This window comes from Mercenaria mercenaria, chromosome 2 (genome assembly GCF_021730395.1).
Source record: "Mercenaria mercenaria strain notata chromosome 2, MADL_Memer_1, whole genome shotgun sequence".
NCBI lineage: Eukaryota > Metazoa > Mollusca > Bivalvia > Venerida > Veneridae > Mercenaria > Mercenaria mercenaria.
In genome coordinates this window covers 41,333,423-41,361,392 of record NC_069362.1, presented here as the reverse complement: position 1 = coordinate 41,361,392, position 27,970 = coordinate 41,333,423, and the positions used below count along the sequence as shown (strand labels likewise).

The window sequence follows — 27,970 nt, the reverse complement described above, 5'->3', positions numbered from 1 at the left end:
ACCTCGCTAGCTGGTCAAAGCATAAAGCAGATTAAATAATTGAAACATCTAATCAAATATGACAGGCCCTCTCGTAGACAGCGGCTGTCGTTACGCGCATTTTTCATCAACAAACGTTGTTACAATGAGACATAAAGCAGTTAAAACAGTACATTTGATTAGGTCATTAATAAGACGCGACGTAAACATCAAAAAGCATTTGTCAGAATCCCCATCTACCAAAAAGTAATTTCAGACAAAATATCAAAAGAAGTTGTTTCTCAAAAAACACGCAGTAGATTTATACAGATGTTCCCGCGTACTTCCAAAGTATCAGCCACAGCTTTGAGCGCATTGTCATTCAGCATTAATTAGAAATCACGTTTACAAGTACAATATCAAAGGCTATTAGAACACACCTGTATTTATTTATTTTTTTTATTTTTTATTTTTTGGTTTGTTTGTTTTTACGAGAACATTAGCACTTTAAATAACTGATTCGCGCTTTTTAAGGAAAACGAGATTGGACAGGCTGCGCAATCAGATTACTGTAACAAAAATGCAATGTACTTTTAAAACCCATAGGCATTAACACAACACATGCTGTGAACCATAGAGGGAATGTAGTTCATTGCTGACTTGTATGTATTTAGTTTGATAGTCCGACAGCTACTCCCGTGGAAATGTAGTGCGTCATCTACCTGAGCGCGTGCTATACTGTCTCAGGGTTATACATCGGCTGTGTGGGCGGGTATCGGCCTGCGACCATGTCAGCCTCGCATCGGTTTGCAACAGGGCTAACCGCAGGGATTACTTCCTATTGCTGCAATTGCGCTGTAGATGTACCAGCAGCACAACATGCGTGATAAAAGAGAAAGAATGGAAATTCAAAAGGTCGTCCAACACGAAACAAAAAGATGATGCGAGCCTGGTTTGATTGAACGTGTACAATTGACAGTAGTGGAGATGCTTGCTACCGTCTTTGCCCTCTATCCGCAGGTTGAGGAGCCAAAATTGTTACGAGTTAAAAAAAAACTATTTAGAGACATCCGCATATGTGTTAAAACTGCGATGTACATAGAACCTATTATGGTACACAGAGTTGAATTCAATGAAAAGCGGCGTATAACCCCCTGATAAAATAATGGGCCAGTCCTGTACGAGCAAACAATTGACAGAAGGAAATAAACTGAAATTAAGAAAGAAACCGTCGCGTTATACCAAGAAATGAAAATTTCATGCTTACATACAGGGCCGTCTAAAAATTCAACTACATAGCGATTTGTTACATAATTTATTGCATATCCCCGTGTCCACTGAACTATTCTATCATCATTTATTATCTATATTGGAATTCATCTTGATCCGTATCATCTTTCTTTTCATTGTTCATCATCAGCATCAGCATTATTAATCCTCATTCATCCGATCATAATGTTTTATTATTCGTATTCATTGTTTTCGTTCATCATCATCACCATCATCATTAATCAATTAATATCATGTACATTCATCGTCATCTACTTCATGTATGTAATAAAAACCATTACTGACAAGTGAGCTATACGCTTTGCCTGTTTTTAATAACTTTCCGCCCGTGAATAATTATATAAGAATCTTTAACTGATTGAAGGTGAAAATGAAAATATCTGGCTCGAGGGTAACTGTTTAGGCGGTAACTAGGCTCTTCCGAGTTACCGCGGAACAGGTACTCGAGAGCCAGATATATTTACATCCGCATCTTCAACCAGTGATAGACTCTTTTTCTTGCATACTATATTGCATACTATATTCTTCAATGAATAGAACAAATAAAGTAAAATGAATATTTTTCTTTTGTGCACTTTTTTATTATAGTAGCGCATGAATATACGCATTACGCATTCATTAATAAACTTCTGCACGGGAAGTCATCATACATCCCGGGCTATAAGATGTTTGTTTCGAGCCTTGACACTGCAAGCTGTTTCAAATATAACTATTTGAAACCTAATCATAGACACCGAATTAATCTACGTTTACTTTCTTAAAAATTGCCCTCTCTAGAAAGCCGCTTACATGTATATATCGCCTATATACATGTTAGACTTTTAAATAGGTCCATGTGTTAGGTAGTGGAAGTCAAATAGTAAAATACAAACTTCAAGTAGGCACTACATATTTTAGATATATTTGTAGTTAACTGCATCAAAATACACAGTCTGAAAAAAAGTTATTTGAACTGAAAACAAATGATCCTGCTACTAGTTATTTGGAAAAAATGGAGACAACTCCGCTATAACTTTATTGTAGGTATAGGTAACTATGTATGTAACTATTATTTCATGCAAAACATGCACTTTTTACCTCTAGGCATGAAACAAACATGCATAACTACTACAACGTCAGCAGTAAGAAAAGAAAAATATGTACAGATCAAATAAGGTAATGCCTTTGAAAACTGTGACATTTTTGGTGTGAATTTGTCAACGAACAGGCGATTTAACGCCCGCAGAATTTCAAGGTATAGTATGTTGAGAAAGCAATTGCTAGAAAGAAAACAACGCCTGCCAACGATATAGCTGCGTCAAAGTATAGGAAAATATCTAAAAATATAAAAAGGGCTTGGGGTAAGTCTCTACTTACTGTGTCCTCTACTAGTAGCGTGTGTTGTTACATAATCTTAACCCTCAACCTGCTGAATTTCTATAATGAGCTTGTCCATCTTACAATTTGGACAGTACCATTAAATGTTAAAAGGGGTGCTTACTAAACAGAAACTAGCTGAATAGCGAACAGTGCTGATCATGATCAGACTGCATGGATGTGCTCGCTGATCATTATCTACACTGGTCGCAAAGGCAGACTCAATCGTGTCCAGCATGGTAAGGGTTAATGTACTATTTGGAAACTAAACTTATTGTGTATACCACCTTTTAAATATGTTTCTTCCGGACTTAGACCTTTTTAAGGTTATAAAGGGGCCTTTTAAATGTTCTCAAATGGTTACCCATTTTTTTAAAGGATGTGATACCCTGTTCTTAAAGTAGGCCCAGTTCTGTACGGATTTTAATCATTGATTAACCCTGATTTTTCAAAACTTCAGAATATATGTAGAAAATCTGGTAAAAAAGGATAGTTCGCTTGACTTTTTTGTAGACTGATTTGAACGATTTTCACCTCAAACACGTTTTCACAATGGGAGTCTATGGGAAACATTTTCTACAATATAGGTTTTGATGAAACATCTCACATATGGACTATAATATGACAAAAACATATACGTAGGCATTGGTCAATAGGCTCGTTTCTGAGATATCTGCCCTTGTTTAATGAGTCTGAGACACTTTAAGCTGATTTTAAGAGACAAGGAACACTTCAACGTGTCAGATAGATTTTTCAGTATCATTTACCTTAGAAGATATTACATTGCCATTGAGGCGTTGCCCTTAATGCCTTAATTGATCGCGACCGATATTGAATAGGACAAGTATTTGCACGATGGGGAAAATATTTCATGATGGACCTGTCAATTCTTTACTTATGGGTGAAACAGGTGTCATAAGCGTAAATACGACTAGCTTCTACTGATTATAAAACATACCGTACGATTTGTTGTGAATCAACTGTTGTTGTACTTTTAGTAGTTCAACCGCCACCCTTGTTTAAGAGCAACATTTAAAAACACGTTTTTTTTTTCATCCTCAAGTAATAAGTAAGTAGACTCGCCCAGTTTAATCAATCTAGACGCATAATCTACATAGAGCGCTTACTTCACCCGATTTACATTCGGAACATTTTCACGCGTTTCGGGCTTTATCGTATGTTTAACATGGGATTTTTGAACCGTCCAAAGATATTGGAAATGTTTGTCTCATTGTTTATTTTTTTTTAATAAAAATGTTACTGCTTTCATTGTCTGCCACTTTTTTTCCACCCTTGCCTGAAAAAACAGTAATGAGTTTGTACACTGTTCAGACAATTGTGCTCTGTTGAAATTTAACCAAACACAAGTTTACCTGCATAAACAGAAAGCATGATATGTCACCATGCGCGGATCCAGATGGGGGTGGGGACCGGGGGTCCGGACCCCCTCTGGAAAATCTTTAAAAAAGGAAAGAAGACAAGAAGGAAAGAAAATGTTTTTCGAAAAAGGCAACATTAGGACTGCATGTAAAGTATATGCGGCTGCTGCTACATACGACCCCGACATAATTCATATTATTTATCTAAAAGAAACTAAGAATTTTACCTTCAAGAAAGCTTGATTTTATCATTTTCGCAAATTTAACAGGTTAGTCCATAAAACTGTCCCAGAATGCAAAAAATGAAGTGCCAAATTGCAAAATTTCCAGGGCGGGTGGGGGTGGGGGCAGGGGATCGGACCGCCTCTGAGAAAATTGGCTGTGTCCGTGCATGGTCACTATTCCTGTCCAGTACTGGACATTATGGTAAACGCTTCATTCCTGCACAAATGACAATTTCGCAACTTCTGTCCGGTTTGTACACATTTCTGGCCGCGATAAACCATTTGACTTGTCTGCTCTTACATTGCATCAGTTAACAAAATATGGGCAGGAGTTAGACAAGCTATAAATAAGTTGGCGTCTCTATAAAAAAACGGAATGAAATGGCTTAAAGGCGCTGCGCACTCGTGATTTAATTATTAATCTGCTCCTATATTTCATCAGTTAATAAAATATGGGCAGGAGTTAGACAAGCTGAAAATAAGTTGGCGCCTTTAGAAAAAATGGCTTAAAGGCGCTGCGCACTCGTGATATTACGCATCCGAACGACTGCCCATGCCTTATTAACTGATAAAATATTTGGAACAGATTTATTATTTTGATTCGTGATTTGGCACGGTTATATCGCCCTCGGGTTGGAAAGGGAGATACCGAGAGAATACGATGCGAACAAGCCCGCGAAACACGATGCACCAGAGCAGCAATGCACCAGATCAATTTCGTTAGCCAGTTCACGATGAAATTAATATCCGACACAATAAACTATCTTCTTACAACCGCTAAAGGACAGAAGTTTTGTTGGCGGTATCGGCATATGATCTCAACATACGCATTCAACTTTACATTTAAAAACGTTTTATCTCTATGATTATCTCATTTATCAACTTACTTTAACTAGTTACAACATATGACCTATTACTTATTTAAATTGATAAGTATGACGTATTACTAATTGCTTTATATCTACGAAAACAACACCGTCATTCGTTCATATGCGCCATATGGTTTGCGCGTCAAAAGGAAAAAAGCATATATACGCGATTTATATTCGAAACAACAGCCGAACTCCGTACTTTGTGGGGATTTCGCGCGAAAGAAACCTTCAGTAGCAAGCGTTTGACTATTTTATTTGAGCGACAACATGAATATTGTTTGGTGTTTTAGTGTTCTGTTATATTTATTAAGAGATACCCATGGTATGGGGGGAGAAGTTTCAGCAAAAACGACTTACCAGAGGATATCTACCGGTCCAATTATCATCAGTGAGGTCAGCCCAGAGGGCAAGTCCATTGTCTTAGAGAACGTTTCCTCCGGACCTAACAGGATGGTATGTAAAACCGTATTGATATTAGTAATATATAATTGAGATGTTATGAACAAGTATAAACAAGAGCACCGCCTATGGGTGACATCGCATGCCTGCCAGTGCTTGACAGTATGTAAGAAATGAGTTGCATTTCAGAATTTCTAAGTACAAAACGGGCCATAATTCTTACAAAATACAGGTTAGGGTTAGGGTTCTTGGCCTATATAGCATAGTCAGCTAATGGTGATAAATAAGTGTGCAAAGTTTCAAAGCTGTAGCTCTTATAGTTTTTTAGAAAAGGTGGACCTAAACAAAAATTTAACCAAGAAACTCAAATTTTCTAAGGACAAAAAGGACCATAATTCTGCCAACATGCAGGTTAGAGTTATGGTTCTTGGCTTACACAGTCTCCTAACGTTGAAAAACAAATGTCAAAGTTTCAGAGGTGTAGCTCTTATAGGTTTTGAGAAAAAGTGGACCTAATAAAAAAAATAACCGAGAAACCCAAATTTTCTAAGTACACAAAGGGCCATAATTCCGACAAAATGCAAGAGTTATGGATCTTGGCCTATACTGTCACCAAATGATGATAAACAAGTGTGCAAATTTCAAAGCAGTTGAGAAAAGGTGGTTCTAAACAATTTTTTAATAAAGCCGACGCCGACAATCAATTGAAGACAATACCTCGTAAATGTTTTTTCAAAAAAAAAAATGAGCTAAAATATTAAGCTGGGCAATTAGGCCTACTTTCGATTCGCATGAAGTAAGCACGATTCTGTTTTAAAACCTGCACTAAATAATAAATGGATCTATTACATGAATCCTTATGTAAATTTTTGGTCCGGACTTTGTTATATTGACTACTCTATTGGTCAACACTAAACATTTGAAAATGAACTTCTGATATCATGATATAAAACACTTAACTATTGTGTGTCTTGCTGGTCAGTTGTCAGAACTACAGACCTAGGTCTTCTGACTTTGATTGTTGAGGCAAGCCATTCTATATCTGTAAATATATCGGAAGCATTAACCCAACATATCGTTTGTAATAGTCATGATAATGTGATGTGAAAATCATTTTAAATGACGTCCAAACCATTTGTTTAATTAAAAAGATATATTTTCCATCAAACGAAGTGAACTAAATAATACGCTCGACTATAGAATTATTTTATTGACCTTTTCGTAAGTGCCGGCCTTCTTGTCCGCTTACGCGTCCGGTTAAGTTTTGTCATCATTTTAACAATTTTGGGTGAAACGGCTTTTGAATGGTCAAGTACTGCTGTCCTCCGACAACTTTTGTTTAAATATTATGATTACTGTGTATGATACTCAAAAATGATTGCAGTTCAACGGAGTTCACTTCTCATGATTCTTAAAACGCTAAACGTCAATTTGTCAGTAACCATTTATTACAGCTCCTCCCACATCAGTTTCCAGAACCAAATTATAACAATAACAAAAAAAACAATGTTATTGATGGATATACTTCAAAGGAACAGCTGCAGAAACAAATAATTATAACAAATTTAGTACATGAAAATATTTAAATAAGCCTGTGCAGGAAGGAAAACTTTGATTGTATGCAGACCTCAGCCTACAAAATTTATGGTCCCGATTGTGTGTGATATGTTTTTTGTGGTTTTCGAAAGCAAGTAAATGTCTGATAGATAATGACATCATGCTTAAATCTTATCTTATCAACAGATTGTTAACACATTGAATCTTTTTGTTACCTGTTCAAATTTGGAGGCTGGCTATTTCATACGTATTAGTTGTATGACCCAATGCACCTTCATGTATCTTATTATACAAACGGCAAAACTCGGTTATAAGGAATTGGGTGAGGCCAAAGCAAAAATAATTCTATATTCAAGGAACGCTATATCCAGCTAGTGAAGATGAACTGTATAACGAACACATAACGTGTAGTGAACAGGACTGAATTCCTTATATTCTTGCGTTTTTTCATATAAAATGTATCGGGAAAATCAGGCCGGAAATACAAGTTCCACATATTAACCGGAATTTCCGAACACCACTTTGAGCTATACTGTAATCAAAACGGTGTTCAACATAAAATAAAACGTAAGACAAAGAGCAAAAGTTTTCATAAAAGTTTGTATGTAATTTTATTTATTATAGATAATTTCATACTGCATATTCTACCGCCATGTATTAATAAAAATATCCTGGGTATATTGGCATCAATAAAGAATATGTATAATGTTAATTGTCAAGTGTTTTATTAACCTTTCCAAGAAGTGATCCATGTAAACATTGTGATGTTAAGATGAACGTTACACAATGACGTCATTAAGTACTATTGTCTGTGCAATGAAAGTGGAGACAGGCATAGTGAACAAAAATACTAGCTAAGATTACAGAATGTGTTTAGAAAAAAGTCGTGCAACATTAAAATTGGACCCTATAATAAAATTACATCTGGAAGGAAACTGATCTAAAAACTTGTCCGTCAATATGGGAGAAGCTTAATTTTGATATCAGGTTAATGACGTGATATAAAAAAAAATAGGCAAGTGATATCAGGCACTTTGCATAGTAGGTGCATTATAAAACATCATACTGTAGTACATTATAATAACATCGTGTCACATTACCGCACTTGCATGTCAAAATGTCGTATGTAACATCGTTTTGCCACGACAGTGGCTCTTACATTATACAGTAAGGAACTAAATATGTGTAACGGAAGCTGCCTTACTGTTTTCATCTGTCAATGAAGTTCACTATTACAGTGACACAGAGAAATGAAATCACAGATTCACAACAAAGGATAGAAAAAAAAACATTCGTGTATGCATTTTTAGGAACGTACAATGCGACGCAAAATCAGTTTTCACAAAAGTTCTATGCACAAACATTAAAGCACGCGCAAATTTTTCAAGATAACTTGTGTAAACCGTTTTTTCCAAGTGTTGCAAATAAATTTTGCAAAAATATGGTGTTTTTTTTCTGCAGGACGTGAACATGGACGGCTGGAAGTTGAGACGAATTGTTGACGGGAAAAGAGACTATACATACAACTTCAGAAACTTTAAATTGAAAGCAGGCAAGAAAGGTATGTAGGATCTACAAAGCGGACACGTTTGAGGTCTAATGGCGAAGACTTAAATACAGTGTATATAATAAAGGTATATTTAAGGAATCTGCAAAGGCAGAATATTCGGAAATAAGAAGACGATCATTAACTTAACAACTTCAAATCCGCTCCACAAATTAACCTTTAATCCATTATTAGACCTAATTGTTTGTATTAGACCTGATTTTTCTTACTGGTTCTAATTTTCTAATATCAGTAGTAGATAGCGGATGGATATCTCCACCGTTTCATGCTAACATGCTAATCATGCTAACAAAGCCAGTTACCATGACATTTGCCGTGACCTTGACCGACTTGGGTACATGTAAGTCACCTCCATTCTAAATATAGAACATCCGTCACAGATGACGCCACGACCTATTGCTTATATAACTACGTGTTGTTGTTTTTTTTTTATTTTGTTGTTTATTTGTTTGTTTATTGCTTTTTGTTTGTTTATTTGTTTGTTTTTGTTTTTTTGTGTGTTTTTGTTGTTGTTTTTTTTTGTGGGGGGAGGGTGTCCCCTTAACACGTGATGCATGTCACAAATGAAAACTGTTAGATTTTTATGCATGTATTTACGTTAGTTGTTGAGATTTAAATAGCCCGCTTAAACATTAAACGCTTAATCGAGCATAAAGAAGTATATAAATTATAAAGTCTAAATATAAACACGTTAAACTTTTAAAAACATATTTAGATCATACTGAAGTTTGTTTATTTTGTTCACTTTGCTATTATCTCTTGATAATTGCCTGTTGTTACTTGCCAGTTGCTCATTTGCTAAATGCGTTTTGATTTACTAATTGGCATTTGCTATTTGCACCAAAGTTATAACAAAATGTTTTGGCTGTTATTATTAAAAAAAAGAACATTTCTACGGGACAGCGTTTATAGATCAAGACTAAAACGGAGACAACGTTAGGAAAATGTGTGTGAGAAATATTTGTTAGCAAATAGTAATTACAAAATGTCAAATAGCAACTGACAAGTGTAAAAATTAGCATGTCTCAAGTCGCAGTCAGCAAATAATTACTAGAAATCAGACAACAAGACTATCGACGGGACCGGTGGATGCCCGCGATAGGGTTTCGTCATGAAACAATTACATTGTGCGATAAAGCTGTATTTAAAATGTATCAAATGTGAATACAATTTGCAAGAGCTTTTGCTCTTCACTTCCTTTAATTTTTGTTAATATTAACTGCAAGCATAAATGAATTCTTTTCAATACTCTCAAATATTTACTTAAAACATAAACAGTGCAAAAGACAGATCATTCTGAAATTATTTGGGAAAGAATTATAGTCACTGTGATGGAAAAATACACTCCAATAATTTGAAAAGTATTCAGTAAAGGGTTTTGTTATATACTTAAATTTTAAAACTATGACACTTGTGAGATTCTATGTCTAATCCATTCGCGCGATTCTATATATTGTTACTGTAGTCGTTTGAATTTCAGATTTTGGCTCGTGGATCGGCATCAGAGGCTAAACTTAATGACCTTGTATTTAGGGAGGAAGACAACTGGGGACTCCGAGTTGGTTCCCAAGTAAAAACATCTTTGTTGAATGGCATGGACGAGGTACTTCAAGCTCTTTTGAATCACTACCAAAAAATTGAAATAAGTTCCGCATTTAAGAACATTTTTAAATGAAAATTTTTCACTAGAAATTCTCAAATACTTCTATGTGCTACACGTTTTTATACTCCCGTTTAAAAAAATGGGACATATTAAGTTTTCATCCTTAAAATGGGTGGTTTGGCGGTCAGAAAAAAAGTCGGTGTCCACTCAATAACTAGAATATCAGAATTAAACTAAACCTATGAGAAGTGTGTATATCAATAAAATCTTGACTAATTAATAACCGGCCAATTTGGATCTACATCTCCAGAGTTATGGCTCTTGAAATGGCTAAAATTGGCAAATTTGACGGTGTCCGCTCGATAACTAGTAAGAGCATTTTTTCTTTGATGTTTTTGAACCGTACATATATAGAAAATGTAGTACTATAACGTCTAGGCCAAGTTCAATAACCAGCCAATGCGGAACGGTATATCCAGAGTTATGACCCTTGAATAAGTCAAAATTGCCATAGTTGACAGTGTCTGCACGATAACTAGAGTAATTTTTCTCAGAACCAACATAACTTATTTAGAGTGCGTACCTCTATATAATCTAGGTCAGGTTTGATAACCAGCCAATTTAGATCTGTATCTCTAGAGTTATTGCCCTTGAAGTACGCAAAATTTAAAAAATTGACTGTGTCCGCTCTCAACATTTTGTAGTTCTTAAATATTCACTAAACTTGTTCACACTCGTCTGTTAATGTGCATTATATCTTTGACAGGTTCACTAACAATGTGAATAGTCCCTTTCAGTGATGAGTTATGGCCCCTGAAATACCCAAAACTGTTAAGGGATATTTATTGGCATATTTTCTTTGTCAAGTTCGATAACAAGAAGGAAAGTCGTAAGTCGATGTGGAGTTATGTTTTTTGAATTGGTCGACTTTCAGAAAATTGACAAGTAGTCTGCTCAGGGAAAGTATTTTAAACTTTAAAAGTAATTTGCTGTAAAGGGCGTACTTTGTGACAGTTAGGCATTCTTGTTATTGTTTTATATATTGACAAATTTTGACGGTAAATGAGAAATCGCCAAGTGCAAACGTACTTCTTTGTATATTCATAGATAGTTTCAGTGAAAGGTTGTACAGAATTATTTCATTCAAGGTCATAGCTGATATGTAAGATAAATGTTGAATGGCTTATCAGAAAAATGCTGACCAATCAGAATGTACTTTACATCCTTTATGGTTGACTGCATTCTGGAAGAGTTTACCTCAGTAGAATTTCAGAGCCATTTCTTCACTCTGTGAGGAATTTTTGGACTGACAACATCTTAAAAACTCTCTTAGGGTTTAGTAATTTATAATTAATTAATTTTGTATTTATTTTTGGCTATTTATTTAACCTAAGAGTTTTACTAAATTCATTGTAACTTTTCTCTAAATTAGTAAGTAATTTTCTTTAATTAAGTAACTTAAATTCTATTGTTTTAACAGCAATTGTTTTAGATTTTCATCTTTAAATACTTCAGTAAATATTTATAATTAATTTACATTGCTGTTAATTTTGAACAGAGTCATAAAAGTACAGAGTCACAAAATACATTTAGATACTTTAATTTTACCATTTATTTATATTATTATTTACTTTTTGGCAGAACTTAAAACTTTATTCTTTTTATTCATTAAGCTGATTTGTCATCTTCATCAGTAATCTTGGCGTTTTTCTAACTTGTATATTTAGATCTTTTTGTAAAATATTAGTTTAGAAAGATAAGTAAAATTTTGGTTGGTTTTCAAATTTATTCAGTATTTGTGTTTTTATTTTCCCTTTCTAAGTAAAGGGTGGTGTCATCCTGACGTGTCAGTTATTCTGACGTAATGATTTACTACTAGTAATCTGCTAACCACTGCTTCCAAGCAAACTATTAAACGAACGTATAGTCAGACTGTTCAAAAAGACAGCGTTAAGTAAACAAAATTTTTATTCCACACAACACATATAAACATAAATTATATTATTTACATCTCACACTCGTGTGCATCGCCATTTCTGACTATAGGGCAATATTTTGAACAATTAATGTAGGAGGTCAACATTTATGCCAAATATAACCATCGTTCCTTTACGCATGTCAAAGTTATGGGACGGACAAGACCTTTGATCCCCAAGTGTGACCTTAACATTTGAAAAAGGAACCTCGGGTTCGCACATGACACTCCCTCTCATTGAGGTAAATATTCATGTCAAATATAAACAAGATTGATCCATGAATGTCAAAGTTAATGTCCGGAAAAAATCCGGACGAATGCTTGCATTAACGTCATACACTGAACAGCTATTTGGACGACTATGTCGTGCGTCTTCCAAGTGGTCTCGACAACAACATAATCCGTAAAACCTAACTTTTAAATAATTCAGAATTAGGGGAAACATTCTTTAAATTTTGTTTTCGGAATGGCTCCTTTTTTCGGAGGTAGCTTTATAAGGGAATAAAACCAACTTTACTTCTTCGTCTATGTCATTCTGGTTAATATTTTATCATATCTAAATGGCACTTACTTTTTGAGAGGTTAGCTAATAAAATTATTCATTTAATTTCCAAGCATTCTTTCTTCATCTGTCTTTTCCACAGAAAGGTTACTTTCTTACTAAAACTTCATCTCCAAACATTTAAACTAAAACTCCCAACACTGACTGTAGCCCGCCCACTTAACTCAATAGGGAGAGCGCAGATATATGGATCGTGGGGTTGTAAATTCGATTCCCTTGGTGGGGCGTATATTCTCTGTGCCGATTTGATAGAAGACATTGTGCCTGAAATTATTCGTCCTCCACCTCTGATTCACGTGGGGAGGTTGGCAGTTACTTGCGGAGAACAGGGTTGAACTGCTACAGAATCCAGGAACACTGGTTAAGTTAACTGCCCACCATTGCATAACTGAAATACTGTTGCAAAACGGCGTTAAACCCCAAAACAAATAAACAAACTCGTTGCCTGTACCTCATAACTCAATACACTTTTAACTACCCTTTTTCACAACATACATGTATGTACTGCCTTGCTAAAAATAACAACTGTAACTACTGTGCATATTAACTGTTAGTAAAGGGATTCCTTATTAGCAGGAGGAATCAATGACATCATGGTGTTCCTATTTATATCTGTTAATCAGAAATGTATTTATAGCATGACATCATCACGCGGTACCTTCACGAGAACTTAAGCTAAAGGAATAGCATCACCATGCCACGTTTAATTACTATATAACAAAGACCACGCGCGCTGATACCATGATTGATTTTAATTACAATATTAACTACGAAGGTTATCAACAAGTACCATAATTGAATTGTGTACGTTGTTGAAGTGCATGCTTCGTTTAGTGCATCTGAATTTTCACCAAGTATTAAATTTTAAAGTTTAAAGCATGATTTTTAACCATAACGTTATTGTTTTCTAAAAGTTTCAGGGACACTTAAATTGTTGTCAAATTATTACAACTTGTAAATGGACAAAAACTGATTAAACGACTATCAGCGGTATAACCATATCTTACTGATACAAATGAATGACATTTCCCACTTAAATGTCAAATACGGGCGACACGAGGACAGTTTTGATAACTGATGTCACGGTTTCCTTTTATTACGAAAAGTTTATAAAATCATGTTAAAATTATAATGCTCTTTGGGATTTATTTGATCACATCTGTTATTACTGACTAATCGTTTTATTTTTAGCAGAGAAGTCATTTTACGAAATCATATTAACTGATACAATATGTGACAGAGACATTATTTACTAGATTTCAAGAGGGAAACATTTCTCTACCATGAAGCATTAAATATGTTACTTTAAAACTTATCATCATTACCTCCGCCCAGAACTACACTTGTACAGGAGTAGTAGGAAACTGCCGATCCGACGGTTCATTGATCCCTCAAAAAGTGACCTCTATGACCCCTACCCATTACTAGGCCTTGATCCATTATTGATTAGTGAATCATCTTATCTGCATACCATTTCTCATGGATAGTCTTATTATTATGCCAATAATGTAATCATGAAAGACCACTAGTCTCTTTATGATGGTTTCAAACATGATGTCAATCAAGCCAATGCTGTAATCAGGAAAGATCACTAATCTGTTTATGATGTCAATCAAGCCAATGAGGAAGTAGCTGACTAGACCCAATAAACTTCCAATAAGCACAATATCAACTAAAAAGGGAAAAGCTACTATTAAATTTCCAAAATTACTCTCTTTTATAGTCCTTAATATAATGTTAAACAATTCAACTGAACTGTCCTCTGAGACAGAAGGTGAAAATCTGTGAAGGGCTATTCCCACATCAGCTGGAAGTTTTCTTTGCCTTCTTTTACAATGAAGTATGAGTATGAGTATGAAGATGATGATAAAAGCTGTCACAACAATGCAAAACAAAGGTATTGATAATTTTAGCATCTGCCAAAAAGGAAAGTCACAAATTTATACATAGTTACTTAATCTGAATGTTCTTTTACATCTTCTACATCATTTTATACACATAACAAACATAAATAGTATGAAAATGACTGTCATGATGAAGGCCAGTAGTACACTGATTATGATGATGATGGATGAATCTATTAAGAAACGAAATTAAACATTTACTAACTGTCTCAATGTATAATTAGTTTCAGCCTGAGGCAGTATATTTATGAACTAGTTAACACTTCATGAAAAGTGGAATTTACTCCTACATTAAATTTTCTTAGATTTCATGTGTAAAATTTAATTCGAATTTACTGTAAATAAATTTGAAATAAACTTTTTTGAGTATATTTCAATTTCCAGTAAATTTTATAATTTAAATTATAATTTGAATTCACTGCAAGTAAATTTGAAGCAAACTTGTTTTGAGCACAGATACTTGGGGTCTGGACCAGCTACGACCCTGCATTTGTCTAGATTCCGGTCAAATGCAACAAAAACCATTGAACAACATCATAACAGTTCCAAAAATAACAATATGATCAAAATCAATCCAATTTTTTAGAATCGTAAAAATACCCACTGATCTCTAATTTATATATAAATGTAAACTTCATTTAAAGTAGTTCTGCACGTTTGATAAACCGAAAGTGATGGCGTAACGTCACTTATCCAAAAAACGTGGAATAAAGTACGGAAATGAAAATCATTTTATGAATTAATAGCAACCTATGCGTAAATTTATTACAATGGCACTGTTACTGTCTTTCTAAAGTTAGAATATGATATTAAAACATCTGACCCGTGAAAAACTCAAAATAATGTCTTAAAATTAGTGTGAAAAGTGCGGTTCACTTTAATTCTGGTCAAATATCTCAAAATTAAGCACACGGACATATACATTTTATTTCACCACACTATAGGCCATATGTTTATTTACAACTGAGGGAAGTTTCATATAATTCTACATTGACGTAGAAAACATTCTATTGGCGAAAATGTTATGAAAGTTATGATTTTCCCATAGACTTCCATTATGAAAAATTGCGTGAGGTCGAATTTTTCAAATCAGTCTAGCAAAACATCAAGCACACGACCCTATCTTTTTTATTTGCTTTACTTTCTAGGTATATTCTGAAGTTTTGAAAAATCAGAGTTTAATCAAATTCTACATTGTAGAAAAAATTTCGATTCAAACGTGCAGAACTACCTTAACGTAAATTCTTTATATCTCACATTTACTTGAAATTAAATTTGTTAAAATGATCCATGTACAAAACTCCAACTGTGTATCGGACATGTCAGGCGAGATTCAAATTTTGACTCAGATAAGGGAAGAGTATTTATACCTATGTTCTTATACACCAATGAAAAAATATGAATAAAATGACTGAATGTTAATAAAAGTATTAAATGACAGAGTGAATGGCTGATTGATTGATTTAGTGAGTGACTGACTCATTATATAAATATTCCGAAAATTAATTATTATAATGAATAATAATAGATAATTGACTGACTGACTGACTGACTGAACTGCGGAATGAATGAAATTTACAAAGGACAGGAAATCAAAGGTTATAAGATCGACCTAAATATTCTGAGTGCAAATCAATAAAGTTTCTGATTGAATGTGTGATGAATAGATTTATTGATAGACTGACTAATTGACCGATTGATCGACTGAAAAATAAGTCATTCTTTAAACGAATAATTGCATACTAAATTTCTAAACATAGAATTATTTTGACTAAATAATGTTCCACAATCATACTAGCTCTATTACTAATTCATTATAAAAAACTTAATATTACACAAACTTCTACTAAGTTTCAATATAATTTGAACTTAATTCGATTATAATATCTATAGCTGAGGCGAACATCTATTGATACAAACAACAATATTGAACTATTCATCACTATTTCATGTTTAAAAAAATATTTATGGACAAGGTTCGATCATCCAAAACCTACAACGGAGATGACACCAAGCTATCTGTAGTCCTCTCCCTTACATATTATTTATTTTAAAATAAATCACTAACATGCGTCATCGAGATCAATTCTGATGACAAAATCACGCGAACAAGTATTTTTCTAATCTGACCCTAAGATTTTCAAGCAGTTGCGCGTAAGGATTTTTACAACGCGCGCAGTGAATTTTTCTCCATTTCTGCAAAGTTAAAACATTCAACTAACTTGGAAAACCTCTACTACTTGGCTAAAAACTTCAAAAGCATTTGAAAAATGTCAACGAAAATCGCTAAAAATAACGAAAATACTCACTTTTTGCCACGTTTTCCTTCAACTTCCCCGACGTGCCACCTTTCTCCGCCATGTTCTTTCTATCACGGTTACTCTCGTTACTCTCACGATACTTTGATGACGCAAAATATCGCGGAATTCAAAAGTAGCAAAAGTAGTCGCGTTTGAATGAGCTATATGGGCCAAGAGCTGAATTGAGCTTTAGTTATCAGTCCCAGATAATCACTCCCCTGACTGATTACGGAGTATTCACCCGGGTTCTACGTCTGTTTGTAATGTTGTCTACATGCAAATAAAAAGTTTGCAATTTGAAACACATATTCTAATGCCAAACCTTACTGCCCCATATGCTGTGTTTTAGATCGTTGTGTAGCAGATACATGGAAATTATGTGATTTGCTTTTTGTAAACCAAATGTTAATGACCCTAGTCGTCGGCTCTGATTTTCTTGAAATGCATTATATAAAATTCTGTAAAGTCTGGTAAATAAGCGTACACACTTGTAATAATTTTAGTGGCACTTTTACGTGCCTACTTTTGATATGCGCTTATACTTAAGCAAAAACTGTAAGATGAATTCGTTACTGCTTATGGTATAATATATTAGAGATTTTTGGTACATATTACCACGATTACTGCTGCTTTGTAACTTGTGTTGTCAATTGTTACATGTGTGTCCATTGCAACATGTGTTGTTGTAACAATCTGTGTTCCTTGCATGCCATTTATCCTTCCTCCGGACTTTCGGCCTTGCTTTCCTGAGTCGCCTCGGCGATAACGATAGGATATTACCATGAAAACGAGGTAAAACTTCGAATATTTCCAAAAACAGGGATTTTGAAATTGGTGGGGAAATTTGTGAAAACAATATAAGAAATCATTCTATGAAAAGAAGTTATTCTTAAAACATACACCAGCATTTTTCAATTGGATTTATATGATAATTAGCTTTTATTAGAATTCACTACATACTGGACAGGCAAAGACCAATGTTGACTTTTGACCTTCAAGTGTGGCCTCGATCTTTGAGCTAGGGGACTGAGTATTGCACATGACACATTGTCTTATTTATGCGAACATTTATGTCAAGTAATATTAAAACCCCTTCATGGGTGACAGAGTTATGACCTACAAAGGAAATAAACCTATTGACCCATCCAAGAAAATATTTATACCACCTTATTTTAAATCCTGTTTTGCAAGATAAAGTTATGGACCGGAGAGAAAAAAAAATCATATTGACATTTGATCTCCAAGTTAGACCTTTACCTTTTGTGCTAGGGTTCTGGGTTTTTCGCATGACACGTCGTCTGATTATGGGAAATATTTATGCCAAGCAATATTATAATGCCTTGACGGATGACAGAATCCTTGACCAGATATGAAACTGACCTTGTTCATGCAATGTGAACATCTGACCAGCTTTGTCGTCTTACTATGAGGTACATTTGTGCCAAGTTAATATTAAAATCCTTTGATGAATGACAGAGTTATAGGCCGGACACGAAATGAGAGACGAACGGACGTAAAAGCGCAGTTATATAGTTCACTGGTTTTTAGCCAGTAGGGGGGGGGGGGGGGGGGGGGGGATAATAAAGATCCCTTTAATCAACACTTTTGTACTGAATGGACAATGCATCTTTTGTAAAATTAAAAAGGAGTTTTAAACAAAAGAATCAAGTCAAAATAATGCATCTATCAGTACATGTAAGGTTGGAAAACATGCCGGTAAAGCACGCATCAAAGTAATCATAATCTTACAAAATCATAGGGTCGTGGAAATGTTTAGAAAGCGTTTTCTATAGCAGTTGTTAACAAAAGGTATACTCAGTCTTATTTTATTATTATTTTTATTGCTTATTCTGTCGAATCTTAACCTTGATGGCTAGAAGTTGAGTCCACTGTAGACGGCAAAAGAGATTTGTAATTCAACACTTTGAAAAACTTCATAGCATTAATGTTTATGCATCAAGAGTTTAGCGCATATTATGCAATACGTATCTACCACAGATAGAAGTCTAGAGGGAATACCAATCAGATGAGTAAACAGTTAAGCTAGTTAAAGTAGTAGAAGTATTTTTCGAACAATTCCTTTAAACCCACATTTTTCAAAAGTCTTGAATATCTTTGATATTAATAAGTGAATATAAACATGTTATATATCAATTGAAATGTTGTTTAAATTTACATGTTAAACTAAAGGTATTCAAAAACAACATAGACTTACGAAATGATAACAAATATAATTGATCAGCACCAATGCATGTGCAGCATCTCTGTTAAGTTTTCATTTCTTGTTAGGTATATTATTATCTTGTTAGGTATATTATGTAGACATTGTAACTAAAAAATTAAAACCGGAATTTTTAACATTTTGACTCCAAATATATATTGCTAAGTGCATCAGATAATATATATACAATATTAAAATGCTGTGTGTTATTTTTTAAAAGAGATATTTACTCCAAAAAATTTAGTCCCCATAGCATTTTTTGAAATAGGATAGACAACTCCTGAATGACTATCTCAACAAATTTGCTGATATAAAAATAAACTTAGGTATTTTCCCGGGATACCCTCATTAAAATCTGTTTCTTCATTTCATTCACACATGGAATGTAAACAAATACAGGAACAACTTAAAAGTACAAGGACATCAAACAACCTATTCTATTTTCCTTCAGGACAGGTACACATGTTAGGTCATACTTGTAGATAATAAACCAAAATGTAAAACAATTAATTAGCTCATCAAAGAAATGAAGACTAATAACTTCACAATATTTTATTACCTCCCTTCATTACATTTATCATCTACATTCTACATATTTTTTTATGGAATTACCTCCCTTTATCTCAAATAAGCTTTCTTATATTGCAATTTAATCAGTCAGTATTTTTACCTTAATTTTCAGACAAATAAATTTATATTTTTTAATCCATGGTAAGATGAAAAGCATAAATTATGTTAAAGAATACCATAAAAGCATTTATCACACATGAATGCAAGGTATACAAAACAAATAATTTTGAGCCTTGTTGCCAATGACAATGTTGAAAAATATTAAAGCTCAGATTGCATAACAGTGAGATAAAATCTTTTTAAGTTAAGTTAATAATTCCCATACTAACTTATGACTACAAAAATTTAAAGTATGTTGTTATTCCCATTTCAGTCCAACATATCTAAAGAAGTAAATACTACAAAGACTGTATATCAAATTTTTGAAAATAAAATTCCACCAACATATTTTGTTCTTATTTCTTTTATCTTGATTATGTAGTGTACTTATCTAGAATGATGAGATATTTTGAAATGTATATTTCTTTATTCTCCTGGATGGAAAAAAATAAAATATATAAACAAAACAACCAATTATACCAACCAAATTGTAAACTACTTAAGTTTCTTTGATGTTAGTAATTATATGTTGAGACATGAAAACAACATAAAATATCAACATAAAATATAACTAAAAAATTGTGGAACATCATATGTAGATTAGATTAGACTGTATTATACAAATATTTATATGAAAATATGTGACAACTCTGGTTAAATAGAATATTAGTTAACTTATGGTAAAATGTTGAACTGCTTTAACATTAATCTACAAGTGATGAATGACTTCATCTTACCATAACTTTGACATTTAATGTATTATTAAGAAAACTATAACATACAAGAAATGACACACAGACAGTATAAGTTGCTGAATGACTGGGTCAGTCTCCACCACAAATACTATGAAACTTAAAAAGTCCAATTAAATGTGTTTCTTTAAATTAGATTGATCACATTTTAACACTTCTATGAATGCAATTGTTAAATGCTTGCTTCTTACATGCATGCAATAATGGAAATAAAAATGATTTAACAATATATGTATACAGTCTTGTCATGAACACATTCTGTACAGATGATAATACATAGAAAAGTCAACATATTTATTATATGGGTCCATCTCAGTTTACAGCTGGTGCATGGCTGTCTTGCACTTGAATATACATCTTGCAGCACAGTTGGGGTAAATTCCATTTCACATGACAACACACTTGTAGCACTTCTGGAAATACAAATGTAAAACTTTATTACATAAAGAGAATAAAACATGATAGTTTTTAAAACAATTATAACATCATTTTAGACATTTGCAGATATTCTAATCTTAGAAATATATTATCAAGCAGCAAGTCAGGCAACTCTACAAATTGACATTTTGTCTAATTTCAACTTGTCTAAGGAATTACCTGTTTTAAGCAGCAAGATTGTGTTGCTACTTGGCTTGCTGCTTTATTTAAATTTTACATATACTTAGATCCACTAAATGACAAGTTATTTAATAGGACTGTCTGAAAAGATTGCATATTTTATAACATTCAATGTATATATATTCAATAAAATGGTGAAAAAAATAAACAGATAAATCTGATGATGTTCACCTATGATCTCACCTAAAAGATCCAACAACAACCTACAACCTCTGATTAGTATATGATGTAATAATGATAAACTACCTAAAGTGTTTTTATATAGCATGCAAAAACAATGAACTTGAGAACTGCCAAAACTTCACCTTATGAGTAATATATGTTCACTTTTCCCCTTGTTGAAAGTGTTGTTTTTCTTAAAGCATTTGAAATCATAGATATTATAAGTACAATGCAACCTATGTAGAGCAACACCCTGTGGGATATACAAATATTTTAGTTATTTTGAGGTTGTTGTTCTGGAGAAGTAAATTTGATAGTTATATTTCAGCTTAGGGAAATTCTCATGATGTTGTAATAGAGAGGTTTTTGCTTCAGAGTGAGCTACTCTGGAGAGGTTGTACTGTGAAAATTGCTTCAAACTTCATCTCCTTCAACTGAGCTAAATGAAGAAAAACAACAAAGGATTTTCCAAATTTAGAATTTCCTTGTTTACAATTTGACATTTAATGTTAGGCAACTATGCAGACATATTTTTATGTGACACAATGCCGCCTTTAACTATCTTATTCCAATGAACAAATTGTCAGTCTTGACAAAATCATGTGAAAAAAAGATCACAGTAAAAAAAATTAATCCTAATCATTTTATATATATTGCAAAATCAGCTTTACAGAACTCATATGTGACAAAAAATTAAATTCAAATATTGCCTTTGTGATGTGCAGCACTGGCCATGTCTTTTTATCACAATAGTTTACCTTATTTATATCTGTTACTTTTGTCATAACTTTTATGTCCCTTCTGCACTAACAATTGTCTTCAAGTTCTGAAATATTGTAAAACATTAATTCACACACATTCTAGGAAATCAACATAAAATCAGTGTCAAAGCACTTGAATATAATTGTTTTAATTATCTTAATACAAAGATACAAATGTACTTCATGTTTTTGCTGACTGATACAATATACTGAAATTTGTATTTCAATATTTATTATCAAAGTACATGTTCATTCTATTTTTGAAATGTTGACATTACAAAGCAATCACACATTTATTACTAAACCATATCTATTATCATTATTTTTAATGGAGATATGTACTTAGTAAATTGAGGGATACACAAAGCTACAGGAAAGAAATGTTTATGCCAAGCTGACATAAAGTCCAGAAGGTACACATCTTGTCAGGAATGTCAGTCTTATAGCTGTCTTGTACAGTTATTTCAGGAGCAAGAATGTAGCCATACAGCATATAAATGCTTTGAGACCTTTGTTTAACATACAAAAGCATAATACCTCCTGCATTTTTCATAATGGTAACATCTTCTTGGACTGCCACAGGGTAAGACAGGTCAAACAACTGTACATGTACATACTCAAACTTTTCCCTACCAAAACTGAAAATGAAAATTATACAACATTTTTTTTCCTTTATTTTTGTACAAAAGATGACCTATGCATTTAATACAGACTTTTTACATTTATTAATCTAAATATATTAGAATTAATAAAATATCTCATAACTCATTGTATGATTCAAATTATAATCATTAATAAACTATATCAGACATGAACCTGAAGTGTCCTAATTTATAAAGCTGCAATTAATATTGAAAAAAATGCAACTATTGTATACAATGTATATTAAAAAAAGTATCACGAACCTGATTATAAAACAGTCTCAGTTCAAATGTAATAACACATGACTGTCAGAAAATCAATGTATGTTGTACTTTAATGATATCATCATGACATGAATGCCATCAATAAACTTCATATATAACAAACTATACCACTATGTCAGCCTCTTTCTTGTTATTTCTACAGCTTCCAAAGACAGACTGCAACTACATGTATCAGTCACTGTAAGTAAAATATACAAATAATCATTACACAAGAGAATTTTTCATGTTAAATAAAGGGAGTTAATTAAATGCAATCTGAGAATTTTTGCTAAACATAGAGGGAAGTAATTATCAATAAAATGAATGAAGAAAAATGCATATATAAGGGAGGTAATTTAGAAAAAAAAACAAACTTCAAATGTCAGTATAATGATAGTTGACATTGATAATGACCTATATCAAGTATGCACAACATAAGAAACAGCACGCACTTGAAAAATGCATTATATTTCCTTGCAATATCAAGAATATTTGACTGTATGTAAGGGTTCTCTACATGCTGTTATACTGAAAAAAACTTTAGTCTAAATATAGCTTAGATCTATTTATATCTTCAAAAAAAGTAAGTCCCAAATTTCCACAGCTATTCACAGGCTGAAAATTTTAGGTACTAATATCAGCAAAGAGGTTGATATCTATACTTTTTAATAACTATCGTCAAAGGTAGCGAAAAACTTACTGGAAAGGCATAAACTTCTGATCTAGTCATTTCAATACATTTTCAGCTCATTTGCATATAAGAAAAAATTTACAGAATTCCCCCTGTTTCTCTTCATTTTCAAAAAAATCTGTAAGATGGATATAAACCAAAACATTCTCCTATGTGTCAGCTATCAGATATATATTTCAACAAAAACTGTCAACTTACCTTGTTTTTAGAAGAAGACAAAATTCCATGTCAACTTTCGCTTCCCCGCAAAACTGTACCGGTGCACACATAAAAAAATCTCAACTGTGATTTTCAAAATAATACAGTCAGACCACAATTATTTCCCTTGAAAATAAAATGCACTAGTTAAATGCCTATATTATGGTCTTGTCACAGCAGCGTTGTTTGTGCCGGATGGCGGCCGTAAAACGTCTACCCGAACATTCAGTCAGAGCTAACGTATTTTGACATCTTCAGATCTTTCAGCACGACATTTATGCTGTGTTAGCGTTACTGTTAAGCTCTGCAATTTAAACATTTCGGTTTGGGTGGACCCATTTCTCCCGAGAAGCGTTCAATCACCATTTGGATACGGTGTCTGCGATATGCAGACTCCATAACCCCTAGTTTCCGCTCTAAATTTTACTTCTTTTTGTTCATCTGCCCATTGTCTTCTTGTCAATTATTTTAAATCTGGACCATACATCACTTTTCACGGAATTGCGCTCTAGTGAGTTCAATGAAGGTTACATGAACACGGTCGTATGAACACATCTGCGGATGTTTTAAAATTATTGTATTTTGTGCAACATGTGCAGATGTTGAGTGTACTTTTGAAATTCATAGAATTCGCTTTATTTTTTTAGCATTAAAAAAGATGTTCCTGTACTACAGAAAACAGTTCCATTCATAAACGTCGCGGATAAATAATCAAACATAAAGCAGTCAAGTCCGGCTTCATTCAAGCTGATCATTAAAGACTATGTAAGTTCAATGATAAGGTAGTCAAGCACATGTTTACCAAGCTGATTCTATTCCAGCTGTACAGATAGATGCTGAATCTCCTTGTATGTTTGCATACAGGTCAACATTACTTAGAGTTGAGAGACATGTCTATTTGTTTTCCAATTACTGATAGGCCTAGTTAAAATATGAATTGATTTTTTATAAAATCAATGTAAATGGTTACAAAAAAGATTGGATGTGTTAATTGTGCAATTTCGAAAAATGATAGCTATAATAAGTAATCAATTAATTAAATAAACTCCAATACAAGCTTAATCACTATTCCTGTCGTAACAACAGCATTTAAATTTGACGTAAAGAGGCATTTTGTATTTTCTTTAATAAAAAAGCTCCCACAAGATGACTAGGTGTCATCCATTGGATTCTCATTAACGGAACGCTGAAGAACAGGAAACTTCAAAAATATTGTGTATATACGCAAGGTTCACTTTAAGTTCTGTAAAGATTTTGTTAGACAATGTCGTGCTATGAGAGGAATGAAGATCCTTGTCTAGAACATGAAACTATTAAATCAAAATTATTTCTTCTGGCTATCTCGCCTTAATGATTCGTTTTCCAAGCGATTTAAATAATGAACCTAATAATTTCAGGGATCAGGTATATCACTCAATGTTTAAAACTATTAGCATAAAACTAATGATATTCAGCTTGACTTCCCATAGGGTAGTGCTTTTGACATTCCAGCCTTAATGGCGGAGGAAGACCCCAGGTGCCCCTCCGTGCATTATTTCGTCACAAGCGGGCACCTGGGTAGAATAACCGACTTCCGTAAGCCGACTGGATGGCTTCCTCACATGAAGAATTCAACGCTACGAGTGCGGCTCGAACCCACATCGATGAAGGGCAAGTGATTTGAAGTCAGCGACCTTAATCACTCGACCATGGAGGTCCCTACTTTTTACTTAAATGATATTAAACACCACCACTCTTGAGAGAAGTTGATATGCTAACAAAGTATGGAACAACTATGCGTTGAGACTTTTATCTTTTTCTCAGCTTTTCGATGCTCAGATTTTATATGCCTTCATTCAAAGCATGCTTCGATAGTACACAGGTATAGCTTCTATGAGCTATCTAGAACGTAAGATTAAAGACGTTAGGGTATTACGATAGGATTTGTTTCATTTCATCGAGGCTTTTGTACTTTGCTCTCTGTACAAGCAACTGTATAGTTATGCACTTGCAAGCTGAGAATCAGCTATTTCACTTTATATATACTCAAAGAGACACTTTCTAAATGAAAGTTAGTTCTTTCCTGCGTAACTGGTAGATGGTATACTAATAAAATTTGTTCTACACAAATCTTTCGATCTCAGTTACGCTGAACATTAGAGAGTAATAAACGGATTGCTGACTAACGTCTGCTAAAAGCTGACATTGTTACAACTTCTATTGGTTTGAGTGATAGTTTCATCACCTGTACAAAAATGACCACTTTTAAAATTAGTAGTCTAGGATTCCTGCCTATAACTCATACTGCTTTAGTTTACATAATGTAACTTTTTCGTCATATCACTGATCCTAGGACACACCATATAGCATAGGCATAGGTGATACTGGTTTAAGTTCCTTTACTAGTACACCATTTAAGTATATACTTAGTATGTGACATAAAATTGCTGTTCAGTGCAATGTTACAATTAATATGATAGATATACATGCACATAGAGCAAACCGAAGTAATCGCTATAACATTTCATAATATCATGTCATGAGGATTGACCAACCTATCCGTCGCAGTAGAATTAGCAACAATACTTTACGTAAAATGCAACGAACATGTGACAGACAAGATAATCTATCCGTAGCACAACCTACGTTAGCATAGCTCTCTTGAGTACCGAAGCACTTAATATTAAATACATAACATTCTACGTGATTAATGGTAGCAATTCGCATGATTTGAGAACTTTGAGAGCGTTTTAGATATGTGATATAAGTACAAAACTGTGTGCACTGTGTCAGTTTGATATACTCAAAGATCAACCACCAGCTTTTATGAAGAAAACCAGTCACGTTTAAGGAATTATGTACTATTTTCTCAGCTGCATGACAACACATTAAGTTTAATTTAGTTGAGCATACCAAGCAATGTGGTACAAGAAGGGGGTATTAATGGTAAGTCTTTTGCCAGTAGCATTTGAATATGAATCGTAAATTGTAAAATCAGCGAGTTTTCAATTTCAAATTATTCCCAAAGGAATGACTTCATCCACGATTAGCCTTTGTACTCGTATATCGTACTTTTACCATCTCGTTGTATGTGACGACGTACTTCCATGCAAACCATCGTTGGCACAGACCTTTTCGATCAGATCTAGGTCAGCAGGGCTTAGTTGAAGATTCCTAACTGCTGGAACTACAAGCGAACAAAAAAGACTTGAAATATTACAACATTTGCATAGAAATGGCCGCATTCATAACAAAAAGGACATTCAACAGTGTGCTTTTGTTACAGTATTTTTTTCTTTTATCGTTTAACTTAATGTCATTTGCTCCTTGAAACATTATAACGTCATGATGTACAACCAGTGTTGCACACAAAATACCAGATAATTTACCTAAGAATTGGACTATGTATTCAAAAAAAGCATCACGTTAAACATGTCAGCTTTCAATATTGTTTTAATTTCCTGTTTTAAAAGGATTAAATACATACACAACTCGTCTGCCTCCTGTGAATCAACTTGTTTGGAAATTCCGTCCTCATCTAAAGCTCTGTCCTGCTAAAACAAAGACAACTTTTTTAATATGGACAATACTTCAGTTACATGTATAAATCTGCAGAAAGTTTGACTGCATCGCTGTTTTTACCAAGAGTGTTTGCAATGTGCAGAGAGAATGATAAAATTTATCATTAGATGTACAAACAAGAATTTGAAAATATCAATCGGAAGATAACAACTTTTGTTTCGCATTTTTTTTGTGAAAGGCTAAAATTATTAAATCTATAAGTTTTCGATTCTTTTTTCATATTTGGCAGTTTCTCAATTATGCTGATTCTTGTAAACAGAGAATTCCAAATTATCTATAAATCATATTATTTTATTTTTTCTAATGATTATGATGCTTATTTTCATTGTATTTTTCCAATGTATTGAGACATGTTTACTATATTTTTACAGTTTTTTCGGAACTATTTTAGAATTCCTTCGCAGTGATTTCAGTATCATTTGAAGAGAAATATACATATTAATTATAGAGGAAACTATTTAATAAAATCTGTGAAAAGAGCCTTTG

The 27,970-nt window shown here is 33.4% G+C and overlaps 1 protein-coding gene across 9 annotated transcripts in view; it reads right to left on the bottom strand.

Annotated features, from left to right (window-relative positions):
• Positions 1–19,704: 19,704 nt before the first annotated feature.
• Positions 19,705–27,970, bottom strand: part of LOC123563802 (uncharacterized) — a 46,034-nt gene continuing 37,768 nt past the window's right edge. For 3 of the 9 annotated variants that reach the window (XM_053536193.1, XM_053536146.1, XM_053536195.1), the window contains 6 exons: positions 27,390–27,456; positions 23,924–27,089; positions 23,164–23,233; positions 22,667–22,767; positions 22,127–22,194; positions 19,705–21,001 (listed from right to left, as the gene is read on the bottom strand). In XM_053536193.1, the coding sequence (XP_053392168.1) occupies positions 26,977–27,089; positions 27,390–27,456 (180 nt within the window). In that variant the 3' untranslated portion in view covers positions 19,705–21,001; positions 22,127–22,194; positions 22,667–22,767; positions 23,164–23,233; positions 23,924–26,976. The remainder of the gene's footprint in view (positions 21,002–22,126; positions 22,195–22,666; positions 22,768–23,163; positions 23,234–23,923; positions 27,090–27,389; positions 27,457–27,970) is intronic. The other 6 variants (XM_053536167.1, XM_053536154.1, XM_053536188.1 and 3 more) reach the window with 6 other exon arrangements.